The following is a 17154-nucleotide window of genomic DNA, read 5'->3' as shown; positions in this document are numbered from 1 at the left end:
TGATTCTGCTTTTCCAGCCAGGGTTGAATAGTGCTTAACTCGGCAGGGGTCAAGGAGAATACCTTTTCTAGAAAGGTGAGATCTCTAGCTCCCAGCGCAGCCATAGCTATCCTTCTGTGTACATACCTTGGAGAGCTGCATTTCTGCCCTGAGTTATTCCTGTCTCCTTATAATAAATTCTTGCTTTGGGGTTTAAACATTGGAGGTGAGGTGGTTGAGACAGCTCAGGCTGGAAACTGAGTTTCTGCATGAAAGGTACAGAAAGATGGGGCAGTATCTGGAGGGAAATGGGTCAAAAGAGGAGACTAAGATGTGAGACACGAGATCCTCTTTCTGTTGTTGATGGGAAGGGAACTGATGGTTAAGCCCCGTGGTGGGCGGGGGGGTTGGCAATGCAAGGACCCAAGACCAAGAGGATCCAGGACCACAGTACCAAGGGCCTTTTCAGGAGTAGGGGTACTTCTAGATGATATCACAAGAGAAGAAAGAGAAGACAGAGTAGATGTCGGTTTGGTTCGTAGATTTGCTATAGATTTTCCCATCTGATGACATCTCTGTGGGACAAGGTCATCTCATGAAAATGGAGGGGAGGTGGAAAGAGAAGGCATGCATTGTCATTGCAGAGAACAGGAAACAGAGTTTATGGGGAAACAGAAGAGGTAGGATGGTCAAGTTGAATTAAAGGCCTGTTTGAGGTTTGTGATCACAAATACAAGGTAAGAACAGTCTATCTGCAAAATTCTGTCTAGAAGCAGAATCTTGGGCAGATATCTGGGTTGGAATGTTGCCAGGGGAGTATGAATGGGGGTAGAAAGCAGGGATTTAATGGTGCTTTCCCTGGAGTGATTCATAATGATAGAAAAGTGGTTATCAGTTCCAGCTAGGGGCATGTGGAATTACCCACGAGGTTTCCAAAGAATCTGATTTAATGGGTTCAGGATTGGGTCTGGGCATTGGCAGGGTTTCAAAAGCCACCCTGGTGGTTCCAATGAGCAGTGGATGCTGAGAATCACCACGCAGACCATGACTCCTAAGGGGAGACAGGAGGGAGCTACTCAAAAATGAGGCCCTGGTGGGCTCAGTGAATTTGGAATAAAGGACAATGCGGGATGCCAGAGCAAACAGGCTGGAAGGACAGGAAGTCCTGATCTGTAAGTAAATATGTGGAAGTGTTTGAAAAGGGCCAAGTTGTGGAGTGAAGGGGAAGGTCACTGGACGTAAGAGGGTGAGAACTGAATGCATTATCCACACGGACACAGAGTGTCCGCGACAAGGACTATGGGCCCACGAGCTGAACTCCTCTCTGGATGAGGGGAATGGCAGTTGGAAGCAGGAGAGAGTGGCGCAGAACTGGTCAGATGAAGCCATGCACCAGAGAACTTCAGACTTCGTGTGCAACCTGCTGATGTGCAAACTGAGGCACATGCATGGGAAGTGACTCACCCAAGTTCACCAGCAGGGGAGACTAACAACCCTCCTGGAGACAGTCTCAGGCTGGAGGAGGACAGGGCTCAGACCCACCCTGCCCCCCTACCCCCCTGTCCCCAGAAGCAGACTCTACACACAGACTTGCTGCCAATGACACTTTATTTGGAAGTTGCTGGTACCAGGGCAAGGAGTGGGAGGGTCAGTACAGAGGAGGATGGGTTCAGTGCCTCTGAGTCCTGTGATGGCATGAAGGGCGGAGGCAGCCTCTAACAGCGGAGCCCTCAGTGCTTTGAGAAATCCCCTCCTGGAGGACAGATGAGGGGGACAGGCACTAGCAAGGAAGCAGTGGTCAGGAGGCCGGGAAGGGATGCGGCAAGAGGGAGGGCAGTGGCGCAAACTGGCAGGAGAGGAAGACCCGCAGGGAAGAAGGCCGGAGAAAGGCTAGCTCTTGCTCTGCCCTCCCCCGCGGCCGTATCATTGGCCCTGCACCTGTTTCTCGCACCCGGCCCAGTGCGGCCTCCGGCACCTAACTGAGAACCAGGCACCTCACACCTGCGCTCTCACCAAACCCTCCCAACAAGCCTGTGCACGTTGTCAGCCAGGCGGTGAGGCCGAGGTCACGGACGCTCGCCAAGGAAGGAAGAGACGGGCTGCTAAGAGGCCGCCCTGACGGACTCCAAACCCCCAAGCGTGCGTACGATTGCAGAAGAACCCAGCGAGAGAGCCGAGAAGGGGAAGGGAGCGCGTCAGAAGGGGTCACGAAGGAGGAATCCCGCGGGGGTCTGCGAGTTGGGAAACCGGTCGCCCTTCGGAAGCTCCGCCCAGGCCCCGCCCCCCGGAGCACCCCCGCCCCCGCCCCAGCCGGGCCCCGCCCAGACCCACCGAGGCAGGCGCTGCACTGGCAGCTGCGGATGGCGGGCAGCACCACGGGCTCCGTGCGGCCGCCGGGACAGCGCAGGGTCAGGACCCGCACGGGGCTCTCGGGGTCGAGGCTGTAGCTGCAGCATCCGCACTGGCTCTGCAGGTACGGCTCCTGCGGGGGGGCGTGGCTGAGCTGGGGCGGGGCCGAACGCCTTTGCCCAAAACACCCGCCTTCCCTCTTGCGGCCTTTCCCAGCCCGCGGGCAGGCTAGATCCCAGCACTCCTCGCCCAGCAGGGCAGCCAAGTCGGGGAGGTGCAGGGTTGGGCCTTCTGGGTCCGAGGAGAACAAGTGCAGGGCAGAGCTCTGTCCGTCTTCTGGGACGTGCTCATAACGCCTTGCCAGGAATGTCTGGGACGAGGCTGTGTGTCACCGGTCTGGCTGGGCTGTGATTTCAAAGCCTAATTTGGCCCCCAATGTATGCCTTTCCTGTTCGTGTCCTGGTGGGCCCACAGCAGGAGAAGAGGCCCCTGGCAGGGGTGGAGGCCTGCAGTAGACAGGGGAGCCCAACCCCAGGGGAGGGTCACAGGGCCAAGCAGCAGGTGGAGGCCACCATCGTGGTGAAAACTCAGCCCTGGCTCTGACCGCATCCCCTTGAGATTGACCGGGTCCCTGCCGTCCCCGGGATTTGCCCAGGCCGAGGCCCACCGTGGGAGGCCTCAGGGGCGCACCTCAGGCATGACGTTGGTGCTGGACGGGCAGTGTCCACTGCAGTAGCTCACTTCTACCTGGTCCAGGTGGCAGGGGCCCTTGGTGAGGTTGCGCAGCTCGGTGAGATGCCGGCAGGAGGCTGACTGCTCTTCTGTGGGGGGAGGGAGGGAGTGCAGGAGGTGGGGGCAGGGCACAGAGTGAAGGCCAACAGAGGGGACTCTGTGTGAAGGGGACAGCAGCATGTGGACCTGAGGGCCATCTGTGGCTGTTGGGGCAGGGGTGGCCAGCACCAGGAGGCAGCACTGGCGGTCTCCGCTCGGCAGATCCCCATGGCAGGCAGCACTGAGGAAGGCAGGCCTCCTAGGGTGGGCATGGGGGAGGTTTGGGAGAAGGGCCCAGAGCAGGGAGAGGCACAGCGGGAAGTACCCCAGGTCCCCTGCATACCCAGAGTCTCTTGGCGGCAAGTGGGACAGCAGCTTCCTGGTTCCTGCACAGTCACCTCACCCTGCAGAGGGAGTGGTACCCAGCCCCCTCAGGAGGATGGCCCCAGGACCCCCTAAGACCCGCCTCTGGGGAGCGACCCAGAAAGGAACCCAGGGAGCCGCTCTGTGAAGGCAGCGGGCTGCTGGTGGGTACCTGGGCACAGGTGAGGGGGGGACAGTGCTGGGTGCAGACACTCCTCCCGTGGAGGCAGCGACAGCTCTCACAGGCTTCCTGCCATTCGGATCCAGGCTGCAGAGAAGGGAGGAGAGCCTCCTCTCCATCTTCATCTCCATCTCTCTGCTGGTGAGACTTTTCTACACTACTCTCCCCTCCCTGAAACCAGCTGCCAGAGACTGGAGTCAGCAATAGGAGTTTCAGGAGGGAGGTGGGCCGATGGAGCCCAGAGACTGCCCCAGTGGGATGGCCCTTGGCCAATGGCCCAGCAGCCGGCTGCTACAGGATCTGATGTAGGGGGAAGAGCCCTCGGACAGGAGGGAGGCCTGGGTGGAGGAGGGCTGGGTGGCACAAAGGGGCTGTGGGGTCTCACCGAGTGGGGATGCCCATGGCGCCAGCACTCGCAGCGGTCCAGGGGCACGCAGTGGCCCACATGGCTGCGCAAGTGCCCATGCCGGCACACACACCCCGGGGCCTGCCCCATGCGGCAGGTGCCCCAAGTCTCTGTGGCGTTGGGCTCCGGGCACGTCCGCTCACATGGCCCCAGCTCCCCAGGAGGCACCTGCTGCCACATTTCTCCAGAGGGGCACTCTGCCAGGGAAGACCCCACCCACCCCCACCACTCAGGTCAGCCCTGGGTCCAGCCTTGATTCTCCCACACACACACACCAGGCACCCCTAGAGTCCCTCCTCCCTCCTCTAGTGCTGCCCACTCGGCTCCAGCAGCCTCTGCACTTCCAGGCCTCCAAACACTGCCCTTATCTGCCTTTTCAAATACCAGCAGGGCCTAACCCACATCTTGCCTTCTCCAGGAAGCCATCCCTGACTAGTCCTGTCCACATTGACCTCTCTTCTTTGGGCACCGAGTCCCCATCCTGTGGGTGCAGCCTGCTTGTCAGTGGGCCAGAAACAGTCTCCTGTCTCTGTTCTGGTGGGTGAGTCTGCCCTCAGCAGTCAGGCTTGAGTGCTTAAGGCTCACTTTTCCTGTGTGTCTCTGAACCCACACAGAGACCAGTGGGCCAGGGCTGGGCCCAGATGAGCTCTTAACAAAGCCTGTTGACTATGACCAGATGGGGGCAAAACGGCACAGGGCAGACCCCAAGGGGACTGGTGGAATGGGGACTGCCAGGCAAGGGTCCTATTTTAGCTCACCGTCTCAACCTTTGCTACCTCCTCTGCAGGAAAGGAACCCTCCGCTTCCTGCATTGCTCACAGCCCTGCTCTGTGCTCGCACAGGAATGTGGCCCACACCGTGTGTACAGAGCAGGGAAGGGGCTTCTTGAAAGAGACAGCATTGCCTCTGCCCTCAGCAGGGCAACCACCCACCCCTGGCTTTGGAAGGACTGCAGGGGCCTGGACAGCCACATCTCACCGTGACAGTCAGCTGGAGAGCAGTTGAAGGCTCCATCTCGGCAGATACTGGAAGACAGAAGCTTGGGTTCGGATGCCTCCTGGGCCCTGCTTCCCACCGCCGTTCTCAGCAGCCCTGCCCTCCACCCCTCCCCACCCCCGCCCCCCCTTGCCCTCACCAGCGGGTACAGTTCCAGGCCAGCACAGTCCCTGGGGGAAGCTCCCGGGCCTGCTCCTCAAGGGGCAAGGTCAGGCCCCACGGCAGAGAGATCTGGGCGCAGGGGCACGCAGCGGGCGGCACACATGTGCCATTGTGCAACAGCTGGGGCAGTGCAGGCTGCAGTTAGACTCAGACCCACTTCTCCTCCTCCCCCCACCTGCTGGCTCCACACGACAGGACTAGGGACATGGCACCCAGACGTACCTGCTGTCCAGGGCAGCCGCAGCCCAGCTGGCAGGGTTCCTGCACGCAGGGGGCACCAGGCTGCAGATGCGAGCAGAGGCGGGGGCATGTGGTGGCACAGGCTCTGAGCACCTGGCCAGGTGGGCAGTCTGGGGGGGAGCACAGACAGTGGGATGGAGTCCTGGGGAAGGGACTGCCTCACCACTGGCCCCCTGCCCTGGCTAGCGCCAGATGGGACCAGGGGGCCTAGCTCAGCTGCCCCAGAGGGAAGGGCAGGTACCCACCATCCAGGTGCTCACCAGGGCAGGGCTGCAGGTTACATCCCCGCCTTTGCTCTGTGTCCTGGGCCTCGCATGGCCCCCCCGCAGGTCCCTCCTCACAGCTCCGATGCCGCTCCATGGTGCCCCCACCGCAGGGAGCAGAGCAGCTGCTCCAGGATGACCATGGCCCAAGGACTGGGCACTCACGGTGTGGGCACATCAGGGACCCATTGAGACAGGTGCTTTGGACAGGAGTCAAGGGCATGAGTCAAGGAAAACAGAGCCTTTGTTTCCTAGGAATGCCCATAACCATGACCTGCCCCAAGCCTCCCACCCGCAGCTCCCTAGCACAGCCCTCCCCCAGCCACCAGCAGGCAACCATACCAGTTTTTGCAGCCCAGCTGTGCCACCTCGCCGGGGGCCACCACCCATGAGGCATTGGGGCTGGGAAGGCCACAGCGGCAGGAGGAGATGGGCACGCAGAGCCCATCCTGGATCAGCTGGCCAGGGGGGCAGCGGCAGCCTGGGGTGGGGATGGGGAGGACAAGCACGATCAGGCTCCAGCAGGCACGCGAAGGATCCCTGGTTCCCTCCAGCAGCCAGTTGGGAGTCCAAAGCGTGCTGGGGCACCCTCCCCCACTCCCCAGTCCCCACTTGACCTGTTCTCCACACTGTTTCCACTGCGGGAGCACAGGAAGGGGTCACTGTAGCCCGCCCTGTGTGGGCACTACCCCAGGAATCCCCGAGGCTTTCTGAGAGTGTCCTCACGGACACAGCCTGGCTTGGCTGAGGCTCGCTCTATGCCAGAGTCTGACTCGCTTGCTGAAAGCGACCCAAGGATCCACTTTCCTGCCCTATAACCCACGATCCAGTATACGAGCACACCCGCCCACAGGTCTGCTCTCTGGCTGCAGGAAGGCAGCGAAGCGGGTTGCCCTGGTCAGAGGCCCTAGGGGGCCCCAGGCTGGGTTGCTGGCATGGCCTGGCCACCTGGGCGGCACGGTCCCTGCAGACACTGCACGCGGTCCCAGAGGTCAGCACAGCTTCTGGGACACCGGTTGGCACAGTCAAGGGTGGGCACAGTGTCCCGGGCTTCGCAGCTCTCCCCTGAGGGCCGGAAGGTAAATGTCTGTGTTGGGGGCCAATGCTCAGGCCCCAGGACAGCACCTTGCCCTCCCCAGCGTGCCTCCAGGAGCAGAGGCAGCACTGCCCAGGCCCCACCCCCGGAGCTATCTTGTACCGCACAGTCCCCCGCCTCTCCCCTAGATGCCGTCATGGGGGTTACCTGGGCAGGGCCCCACGTTGCAGCTCTCAGTCTGAGCCCATGGCCCCCGGCAGCCCCCTCCAGGGGGGCCCCCTGCCTCTCTCCAGCGCAGTCGGAATCCCCCACTGCAGGGTACCTGGCAGGCACTCCAGGGCCCCCAAGGACTCCACTGGCATAAGTCTGGGGAGATAAAATGTAAGTCAGAACCCAGTGCCCACCTGCCCTCTGCCTCTTGCTTCCAGCCCAATAAACAGCATGGCCCAGCCCTACTCTCATTTCAGACTCCCTCCTGCCCTGTTGGTCTTTGCCGCTCCTCATTACCATGGCAGGCCCTAGGGTCCGGGCAGAGGCGTTGCTGGCTAAGTGGTGTGGTGCAGAGCTCTGGGTCCCCAGCCCATGGCCTCCCTGTCTCAGGGTCCAGACACAGGCGATGGCGGTGCTGCTCCGAAGCCAGCCAGGGGGCCAAGGTCGGGGAGGGGCCAGCTGGGTGCTGAGACCAGCGCTCCTCTAGGGCAGTCCTGGAGGCAGGGGCTAGCATGCCAGCAGACAGGCAGGGCCCACAGGGTGACCACTCGGACCACCCACTCAGAGGCAGAAGACCTAGGAAGGGCAGTGAGTGGGCACCGTTCCCAGGGACCCAACCCCAGACCACAGCCCCAGTGGATGGGGAAGGAGGAGCCCAAGTTATGACCAGGAAGGGCTGGAAATGGGAAAGGCTGTAGCAGGTGTCGGAGCTAGGGTGGGGGGGGGCCCACAGTCCTGGTTTGCCTAGGACTGTCCGGGTCCTAGTACTTAGATTTCCAGACTCGGGAACCCCCGCCAGTCCCAGCAATTGGGGACAGCTGGTCTCCCAAGTGCAGAGTTACCGTGACAGCCCTGGCTGGTGCACTGCAGCTCCCCACGCTGGCACTCACTGTGGGAGGGGTGCTCAGGGTAAGACTAGCAATACAAGACTCAGCCCAGAGCAGTGGGTGGGGGGCTGGTGGGAGGTGACCCGAGCCCGATGAGATTAGGGTTGGGCCTGGGTCCGGAGGATTTCCCTGTGGGGCCTCCTGCTCGCCCCCATTCCCTGACCCCAGCCCTCTGAAGCCGCCTCCCTGCCCCCATCGCTCACCACTCCTTGCAGCCCAGGCGCAGGCGTTCCCCGGGGGCCAGGGTCAGCCTGGCTCCTTCCCCTGTGAGGTGCAGGCAGCTACACTGCTCTGGGGGAATGCAGCCCCCGGCCTGCTCCAACAGCCCCTGACAGCAGAAGGGGACACGGGGATGGGGCTGTGTGGCAGCCATCTCTGTACTTCCCCTAGCGCCATACCGTGTCTGCTCACGGCTGGTGCACGCGATGATTTGCCGGCAAATGGGTGGGCACGTGGGCACGAGGCAGAACAGAAGGGACTCCTCGGAGGCATCGTGCAGAGGGGACGGAGTGCGGCAGGCCCCCCCTTCTCCTGGGGCGCCCCCCCAGTTCCACCCCTCACCTCAGGGCAGTAGCAGCCGGGCTGGCAGGGCGGCAGGTCCTGGCAGAGCCGATGGCTCAGGTGTGTGGTGCAGAGCCCGGCACAGGGGGAGCCACAGGCCTGGAACTCAAAGGGAGGGGTGCAGCTGTCTCCTGTCGGGGAACAGAGCTGATGGGGGGCTGTCCAGAGACACCATCCACCACCCAAGCCCAGAGCACAGAGTACACGATCCCCTCGGGGCCCCCTGGGGGTCTCCCTGTAGGAGTGCAAGCCTGCCCCCGTGCTGCCCTAAGGACTGTCTGGTGTCACCCCATCAAGCGCCTACTCGGCCCCCAGGGTGGCCTCTAGGGAGGGTCATGATGGTTGGGGCTCCAAGAGCCAGGTGGCTGCGTGGAGGATGGGGCCTTCAGGGAGCAAGGGGCCAGGCAGGTGCTCCCGGGGTTGGCGGATGGGAGGCAGGAGGGTGGCTACCACAGGACGTGGGCAGGACCTTCTGTGCCCCAGGTGCAGGTCCAAGGGGACAAAGCCTGCAGCTCCCAAGTGGGGAAATCACAGCAGAGTCAGGAGGGGAGAGGAGCAGCGGGACGAGAGAGGAGCTGAGGGTGAGGCAGACGAGTAACTGGGCTGCGGAGGGCAGGGGTCCAGGCGAGCAAGGATACCACCTGCTCTGAGGGCCTGGGGGCATGGAGAGGAGCCAGGAGGCCCTGCCAGGGCTCAGCTGTCTGGCTTCTCGCTCCCGGGGGGGCCTCACCTGAGCAGTTGGCAGTGGGGCAGGGCCGGAAGTGGCCATCCAGTCGAGTGCAGGCAGAGCCCTCCCCGGCCCGGCCCACTCCAGGCGCCGGGCCCTGGTGCCGGTAGCGCTGCTGGACCAGCACCTGGCAAGAGCACCGTGTCCAGCTGCTCCAGCTGCTCCAGACGCACTCCTCTAGGGACCAAGGTGGGGGGATTGCTGGCCAGGCTCCTCCAGCCTCTCCCCTCCCTCCCCTCCCTCCCCTCCCCTCCACTCCACTCTCACCCCTGTCCCAGCCAACACCCTGCACAGGAAAAGGGCAAAAGGGAGCCAGGAATTCAGACAAGTCCTAGTTCGCTGTGTCCCCTGTCACCTAGGGGCACATCCCAGTGAGCTCAGAGGGAGAGATGGTGAGAAGAGGAAAGAGCTAGACAAAGCACTGGGAGATAGCTCTGTGTTTGGGGGAGGAAATCTGGGCTTTGGGGAGCCACATTACTCCCTGAATTTTCCCGAGGCAGGAAATCAGGGCAGGGGGCTTTTGCTGCCCAGTGCACACTCACCCAGGCAGGGCCCCGGGTAGCAGGCCTGGGTGTCCAGGTGGAGGAATGTGCCATTGCAAGTGTGGTCAGCTTCGGCCAGTGGGCAGGGGCAGGACCCAGAGCGGGAGGCCAGGCCTGGGCCGCAGCTGCGGGAACAGGGCCCCCACGGGCCCCAGGAGCAAGCCCCCAGCAGCCCCAGGCAAGGCTGCCGTCCACAGTGCTGCGTCTGCGTGTCAGGGCCCACGCAGGGGGTCCCCCTGTGGCTGGGGGCCGAGCCCATGCAGACCCGGGTACGAACCTGGTTTCCACCTCCACAGGAGACAGGACATTCAGACCAGGGGGACCAGAGCGTCCAGGCCCCGGGTACTGTGGGAGGGCACAGGTGAGGTTAGAGAAGCCGGAGGGAGCAGAGGTCCCGAGGGACGGTTGGGCCTTTCATGGTAGAGGGAGTGGCAGCACCTCCCTTCCTTCCCTCCTGGGAGGGAAATGTGACACAGAGCAAGCAAATGGCCCCTGAGGCTAGAGGGAGCGGGGAGGGGGCACTGGGATGAAACCCCAAACCTGCACACTCCACGTCTTCACATATGATGCCCTCCGGGGTACAGGAGCTGAGGGGAGGAAGCTGGACTCAGGTCTGCTGTCCCCCAGCAGGACCTGACAGACCACCCCGCTCCCGCCCCATGCTTACCACTGTCGGCATTCGCCCTGCAGCCAGCTGTCCCCCAGGGTGTGGAGACGGGCACCCTGCAGGCACAGGGGTGGGCACGGGGGCTGAGGGCAGGGCTGGCTCTCGGACTGCTCCTCCCGACACTCCGGGGCCCATGAGCCCGATGTGGAGGACCTGGGTGGGGCCCAGGGCAGAGAAGCTGAGAGATGGCCCTGGGGCCTTCATCACTCCTCCCTCTCCTGGTGACACACCTGACAAGCAAACCTGGGGCGGCTAAAGAAAGCAAGGATAACCAGGGACAAAAGCTGGGGCCAGGGCACAGAGGGTGTGCCACCGAGGGGCGGGATCCAGGAGCTCTGTATCAGAGAGGGAGACTGAGTCCAGGTAGTGGGAGACTGGGGCTGGGGGAAGTGACACTAGCCTAGCCCAGCCCCATACCGGAAGCGGCTCTGCTGCCCCTCAGGCCCACAGGAGCGGCTGCAGGGACTCCAGGCTGACCAGCGGCTCCAGGAGCAGTGCGCAGGTGGCGGGCAGGGCTGAGCCGTGCAGGAGAGCCGCCCAGCGTGGCAGGTGCACGTGCCGCAGGCCTCCTGGTGCCGGCTGCCCGGGGCCCAGCTCTGGCCCCGGGCATCTGTACATTCACAGTGCCCAATTGGCACGCAGCCACCGTCCTGCTCCAACAAGCCTGTGGGGGAGGCAGCCCTCCAGAGCTGTGCTGGCACTCAGGTCCCACCTGCCTTCCTACCACACCATGGGGCTGGCCCCCCCCTACCGTCAGAGCAGCGGCAGCCCGGCTGGCAGGTCTGGCCGTCCTGACACGCGAGCCCCTCCTGGAGGTCTGAGCAGCGGCGGGGGCAGCGGTTAGCACAGCTGACCATCTTCATGCCTGCTGGGCAGCCCTCCTCTGAGCAGATGGGAAGGACCAGAGTCAAAAGGGCTCATTTGCAACAGGGCTCAGAAGCCCTCCGCCTGCCTGCCCCGGGAACCACTCTTAACCTCCACTAAGCTATACTCTCATCCTTCCCCCCATGTTGGTGACCATGGAAACATGGGGGCCTTGGGGAAATCCCTGGGATTGGGATGTTCTGCAAGACAGGGAGTCCTTCTTACCTACCTGGGGGTCCTAGCACCCAGCCTAGAACCCAGTAAGTGTCTGAGCTGGACTGAATTTGTGCATCTAAGAACATGCTCACCTACACGTGTCCGGCTGGAGGGGACAGGAGGGCGGAAGGTCTTAGAGTAACCAAGGTCAGGGAGCTCAGAAAGACCAATAAGAGGGCGCCTGGGGGGCTCAGTGGGTTAAAGCCTCTGCCTTCAGCTCAGGTCATGATCCCAGGGTCCTGGGATGGAGCCCTGAATCGGGTTCTCTGCTCTGCAGGGAGCCTGCTTCCTTTCCTCTCTCTCTGCCTGCCTCTCTGCCTACTTGTGATCTGTCTGTCAAATAAATAAATAAAATCTTTAAAAAAAAAAATCTCTCTTTAAAAAAAAAAAGAAACAAAAAAACAAAGAAAGACCAATAAGGACCAATAAGAAGCCGAAGCTGGGTGGGGCGTGTCTGGCTCCGCCCACACGCCAGGGGCCGGCACACTCCTCACAGCAACCCTCAAATCCTCTGGAAATCTCCACCCGGCTGGGGCTGGGTGATCCTTCGGGAGCTGGAGGGTGGGCAAAACTGGGAGAACGAGTTCTAGTGCAGGGCGGAGGCAGGCAGGGGCATGGATCCTAGCAGCTCTGCCTCCGCCACAGCGAGCTCCCGAGTAGCGCCGCATCTCGCCATCTACCCCTTCCGGGCCCTGGTTTTCCCAGCTGGTCACTGAGTGTCTCCATCACGAGGTGTGGTGGGAGTTGAATTAGAGGTGGGATGGGAAGAGCTGTGCAGAGTGCAAAGGCCACCAGGGATGCCATGTCCCCACCGCCATACCACAGGGCAAGGAATTGCAGAGCCGAGTGTGGTGCCTCTCCCCAACACAGGGGGCACCCCCATTCTTGGGTGGGGGGCTGGAGCAGCTGCGGCTCCTTAGGGATCGGCCCCCTCCGCAGCTCCGGTCACACCAGGACCAGGGACTCCAGCGTGACCAGCCTCCAGGCACTGCATGGCAGAGAGAAGGGCTACATGAGGGATCTGGCTCAGGCACAAGCCCGCCCCCCCCCCAAACCATGTACCAGGAGACCAGGACAGGGTCCCGCGCTAAGACAGAAGCGTCACAGGGAGGGTCCAAGGAAGGGCACGCACTGGTCCCCAGCAGCCCTCCTCACCCGGGCAAGCCCGCAGGTTGCAGAAGCGGCGCTCCTGGTAAGCGGTGAGGATGTCGGGGCACCAGTGCCCGCCGGGCCCTGGGGGACGGTAGGCCCGCAGGCGTTGCTGCTGGCCCACTCCGCAGCTTCGGGAGCAAGGTTCCCATGGGGCCCAGGCGGTCCAGGAACAGTTTCCAGCCACACATCCAGGGCTGGGGCACAGGGGCAGCTCTGTGGGCGGGGACAGGACAGGACGGAAGGGAGAGCTGGAGCCAGCCTTGACTCCCCAGCCTCAGCCCAAGTGCAGACCCCCGCATCACCCAGGCCACCGGGCCCTCCTCCAGACCTTCGGGGTCCTGTTTCCGATCTGATACTGGCTGCTGTGGGGGTTTGGCAACTAGGATTCAGGGGCCCTCGGTCCCAGACTCACCAGGATGCTGAGGGATTTGGATGGGAATTTGGGGGAGGACTGGCCCGTGTTGGCAGGGCTCCCCATCAGCTGCATGGGCTGGTTCAGAGCACCCCGGGTCCAGAGTCACACATGGACTCCTGACTTGACATCAGACTGAGAACTCGGTATTTGCTTCAAGGGTATTAGATGTTGGGGTTGGAAGGTTGGACATGGCTTGGGGGTCAGAATGAGCTGCTGGAGGGAGGATGCTGGGCTTAGAGGGGATGGCCGGGGTTCGGACAAGGGTCAGGGTCAGAGGTCAAGGCTGGAAGGCACACCTGTGCAGGAGGGCAGGTTGCAAGGGCGCTTCTGGGAAGGGTCCCCGCTGGTGCAGTTTGCCAGGCAGAGGCGAGTGCGGCTGCGCCAAGCAGGGTGGGTGGGGTCTGTGCAGGTGTGAGAGCAAGGGGACCATGGGGACCACGGGCCCCAGCCACCTGCAGGGAGAGGAGAGAGAGGTATTTCCTGTTGAGTCAGCCCTGGGCTCCTGGCCTCCCAGAAAGCAGGGCTGGGGAGGGAGGGGACTCTGGGCTTGTTTTCCCAAAAGGCGGCCATGTGTGAGGGGTACGGACAGCCTGGGGCTGGGACCCAAGGACTCTGGGCTACCTGGAAGACTTGTCACTGGCTTCACTGTGGACCCTCCAGCCCCTGTGCCAAAGAAAAGCCGAGTTCTAAACCCACCACTACCTGATTCAGTCCTTCCCTCCAGTAGGTCTCCCATGGACCGTCCAGGCCCCGAGCACAGCCAGACTAGCCCTTCCTGCTTCCCTCACCTGGGCAGTCCGGGCTGGGGCAGTACTTGAGGTCCTGGAGGGGCCCTCCGCAGCCCTGGCTGCCTGGAGCCGGGGAGGGCCGCGCACACTGGCGGCTGCGGGTTTGGGTGCCCAGCCCACCACAAGAGCGGGAGCATGGGCCCCATGGCCCCCAAGGACCGAAGTGATCACTAGCCTTGGAGCAGTCCCCCATGGAGCAAGACAGCCTCCCATGCACACAGGAGCTGCAGAAAGGCATGGGGGTGAGGGGCCGGGCAGGACAGACCCTGGGAGAGAGGGGTGGGCAAGGGTCTCCACCCCGAAGAGTGAAGAGACAGAGCCAAGGTCGGTCAGGCTGGGCAGGGGCGGGGCAGCCAGTGCCTCCCCCTCCCTGGGCTCCAAATGTCCCCCACTCTCACCACCCCCTCACCAGTTCCTGCAGCCCATACGAAGGCTCTGGCCTGAGCCCAACTCATCCCCAGGCCCAAGGGGCTGACCGCCCTCTCCCAGAATGGGGGGCCGAGCCGCAGGGTCAGCGCCGGCCATTCCCAGCTCCTGTAGCAGCGCAGCGGTGAGCACACAGGGGCACTCCTGGCAGGGTGGGAGCAGAGGGGAAGGGGCCATCACACAGGCCCAGGGTGGCTCCCTGCACCTGGGCACTGCTGCGAAGCGGGGTGGGGAGGAGGTGCATGGGAGGCTGGGGGGTCCCCGGAAGAGCATTCCCTAGAGCAAGTGGAACTCTCTGAGTCGGGGGCATGAACGTGAGAGATTAGTGGCTGTAAGCTTGGCGCGAGACAGTCAATGCTTCCCTGCATACAGCACTTAGCTAGGACCCAGTCAGGGTCAGCAGAGGCCCTTACGGGGTGGGACTTGGAGGGGTCAGGGAGGTGGAAAGAGCCTCAGCCAGGAATCAGACACCTGGTTCCTAGCTTTACGGTAACTGTGTCCCTTTCCTTCCCTGTGGCTCTCGAAGCAGCTTCAGCTCTATGTCAAGCAGGTGGCTGCTCAGACCCTTCTGGGCATGGCATTCTGGAACTCTGGGTGGGGGTAGCCACTGGACACTGGCTTCAGGATTAGGATTAAAGACCGGGAACGAGGGGTGCCTGGGTGGCTCAGTGGGTTAAAGCCTCTGCCTTCGGCTCAGGTCATGATCCCAGGGTCCTGGGATCGAGCCCCGCGTCGGCCTCTCTGCTCCGCAGGGAGCCTGCTTCCTCCCCTCTCTCTCTCTGCCTGCCTCTTTGCCTACCTGTGATCTCTCTCTCTCTGTCAAATAAATAAAATCTTAAAAAAAAAAAAAAAAAAAAAAAGACCGGGAATGAAATCCCCACGCGCCTGGAGAGCTCAGCAGAGCACAGCGGGCACCCGCCTGCTGTCTGGATCCCCTGGCAGGAGACCCGGAGTCTAGGGCCAGGCAGAGTCCAGCTGAAGGTATGCTTCCCCACTGGGGTGGCGCAGGGGGTGGCGCAGGGGGCGGTCAGGACCCACAATTCCCGGCTGTGGCCTCAATGGTGTGGGAAGCATGGGGCGTGGCAGGGGGAGCACCCGGCCACATGCCAGTCACGGTTGGCTCCACGCTGGATGCCATGCGGGAGCCAGGCACCAGGGAGAGCCATTGCGGAAGAGCAGGAGCCTAGGCCAGGCCCTGTTCTGGAAGCCAGCGACATCCTGCGGTGGTATCACCCCAGCTGTCCACTGCCTGACCCACCAGGCAGCTGAGGCTACAGAGAACCTTGCAGGCCAAACACTTGCCTGGGGTCATGTGAGGAAGAGGGGCGCTGTCCAGAGGAAGGTTCTGCAGGGGTGAGCGGCTGCAGCTGAGAGGGAGGAAAGGCAGTGGAGGGGAGGGGAGGGAGGGGGGCCTTGGGCTCCGCGCTGCGTGGGTTCTGACCTGGACACAGGACAAGTGGTGCTGGAAGGTGCCTATGGGGCAGTGGCAGCCCTCCTCGCAGCCAGCTGAGAAGCAGCCAACCTGCTGAGTGACGTGGGCACAGGAGAAGGGGCACCCCTCGCCGGGCGGGCACTCCCGGTACAGACGTCCGGCCGGGCAGCCTGCCTCTGGGGCAACACTTGGGTCAGGGCCAGCTCTGGCCCACGCTGCCCAGAGCGGTTAGTTCTTTACCTACCCCATGCCCCCACGACCTGCTTCCTCACCCCAGCGCCCACCCTCCCATGGCTCCCCAGTTGTGCCCACGATAGCCTCCCTGGGGTGTGCCCCTCAGGACCAGTGTCACACCCTCCTACAGGTTCCCCTCCCTGAATCTGGCTACTTCCTCCTGCACTTGCCCCAGGGAGAGGGCAGCCCACAGGGATGGGATGAAGAGGTCAAAGACACCCCTGAGTCCGTGTCAAAGACCAATATGGGAATCCAAGTTAAGTTAGAACGTCAAGAGCAGAACCTGGGTTGGGGCTCACCTCGGCAGACCTGGGTGTGGCAGGTGCGGCTCTGGCGGGCAGGCCCGGGGCAGGGGGGCCGGGCACATCTCCGGGAGCGGAGTTGCTCCCCTCCTCCACAGGAGACACTACAGTCTTCCCAGGGACCCCAGGAACCCCACATCCCAGGACCAGGGCAGCCAGGCACCTCCCGGCACTGCAGGGTGCCCTCCATACAGGTGCTGGGGACAGGGAGGGGGACTTCAGAAGACAGGACCCCAGCCACCTCCCCCCTAGGGCCCTACTGCCCAGCTCGGCAGCCTACTCCCCACCCTGCTTCCCTGGGCTCACCAGTTGTCACAGGGCCCAGTCACCACCTCTCCGGGTTCCAGCCTCTCCCAGGAGCTGAGCCCAGGCCCTGCTGACCGGCTCTGGTTCTCAGGAATCCCTGAAGGCACGAGTGGGGGTGGGACTCCAGATAGCTCAGTGTGCCCCCCACCCTAAGTCCCTCCACCTACCCCACTGCCTTCTACCTCCCTCCCTATCATTCTTCAGCCCCTGATGCCCCACATCCTGGGCCTGGAAGATGGAAGCCTGAACCCAGGGCAGGCCCGGGATGCCGTGGGATGTCCGGGAGATAAACGCCTGGAGCATCAGAGGGGACAGGCTGCCCGTCCCCATCCTGCCACTCCAGGCTGGGCCCCATGGGCAGAGGTCAGGCAGGCAGGCACTGCAGTGCTTGCGGGGGGGGGGGGGGTCCCTGGGAGAGGGCAAGGGGAAGCACTGACCCATGGCTCCAGGCTGGTAATGGCAGCGGCAGCGGGCGGGAGGCACACAAAGCCCATCCTGCGACAGCTGGCCGGGGGGGCACCCACAGCTGGGCTGGCAGCCCGTCAGACCTGGCTGGCACATGCTCCCAGGAGACAGGTCCTGGCAGGAGCGGGGACAGGGCCGCCCGCATGGGAGAAGACCCTGGCCACCCCCACAGTCTGTGGCAGGAGGGAAGCAAAGACGGTGAACGCTGAGCGGG

The 17154-nt window shown here is 62.9% G+C and overlaps 1 protein-coding gene across 1 annotated transcript in view; it reads right to left on the bottom strand.

Moving 5' to 3' along the window:
- Positions 1-1579: 1579 nt before the first annotated feature.
- The window catches only part of LOC125081017 (SCO-spondin-like), a 51827-nt gene continuing 36252 nt past the window's right edge, over positions 1580-17154 (bottom strand). Inside the window, exons 71-103 of the mRNA XM_047695391.1 lie at positions 16913-17113; positions 16476-16572; positions 16167-16366; positions 15643-15809; positions 14185-14345; positions 13776-13999; positions 13609-13650; positions 13284-13439; positions 12576-12785; positions 12241-12408; positions 11092-11223; positions 10758-11004; positions 10341-10493; positions 10214-10260; positions 9674-10018; positions 9135-9308; positions 8405-8535; positions 8047-8171; positions 7799-7845; positions 7254-7532; positions 6954-7112; positions 6659-6775; positions 6053-6191; positions 5708-5910; positions 5430-5557; positions 5185-5327; positions 5028-5074; positions 4029-4246; positions 3635-3730; positions 3443-3503; positions 3019-3149; positions 2311-2461; positions 1580-1732 (exon numbers count right to left, since the gene is read on the bottom strand). Of these exons, the coding sequence (XP_047551347.1) occupies positions 1710-1732; positions 2311-2461; positions 3019-3149; positions 3443-3503; positions 3635-3730; positions 4029-4246; positions 5028-5074; positions 5185-5327; positions 5430-5557; positions 5708-5910; positions 6053-6191; positions 6659-6775; positions 6954-7112; positions 7254-7532; positions 7799-7845; positions 8047-8171; positions 8405-8535; positions 9135-9308; positions 9674-10018; positions 10214-10260; positions 10341-10493; positions 10758-11004; positions 11092-11223; positions 12241-12408; positions 12576-12785; positions 13284-13439; positions 13609-13650; positions 13776-13999; positions 14185-14345; positions 15643-15809; positions 16167-16366; positions 16476-16572; positions 16913-17113 (4922 nt within the window). The 3' untranslated portion in view covers positions 1580-1709. The remainder of the gene's footprint in view (positions 1733-2310; positions 2462-3018; positions 3150-3442; positions 3504-3634; positions 3731-4028; positions 4247-5027; positions 5075-5184; positions 5328-5429; positions 5558-5707; positions 5911-6052; positions 6192-6658; positions 6776-6953; positions 7113-7253; positions 7533-7798; positions 7846-8046; positions 8172-8404; positions 8536-9134; positions 9309-9673; positions 10019-10213; positions 10261-10340; positions 10494-10757; positions 11005-11091; positions 11224-12240; positions 12409-12575; positions 12786-13283; positions 13440-13608; positions 13651-13775; positions 14000-14184; positions 14346-15642; positions 15810-16166; positions 16367-16475; positions 16573-16912; positions 17114-17154) is intronic.

This window comes from Lutra lutra, chromosome 11 (assembly GCF_902655055.1).
Source record: "Lutra lutra chromosome 11, mLutLut1.2, whole genome shotgun sequence".
Lineage (NCBI taxonomy): Eukaryota > Metazoa > Chordata > Mammalia > Carnivora > Mustelidae > Lutra > Lutra lutra.
The sequence above is the reverse complement of the archived record's forward strand: the minus strand, read 5'-3'. Positions and strand labels throughout refer to the sequence as shown.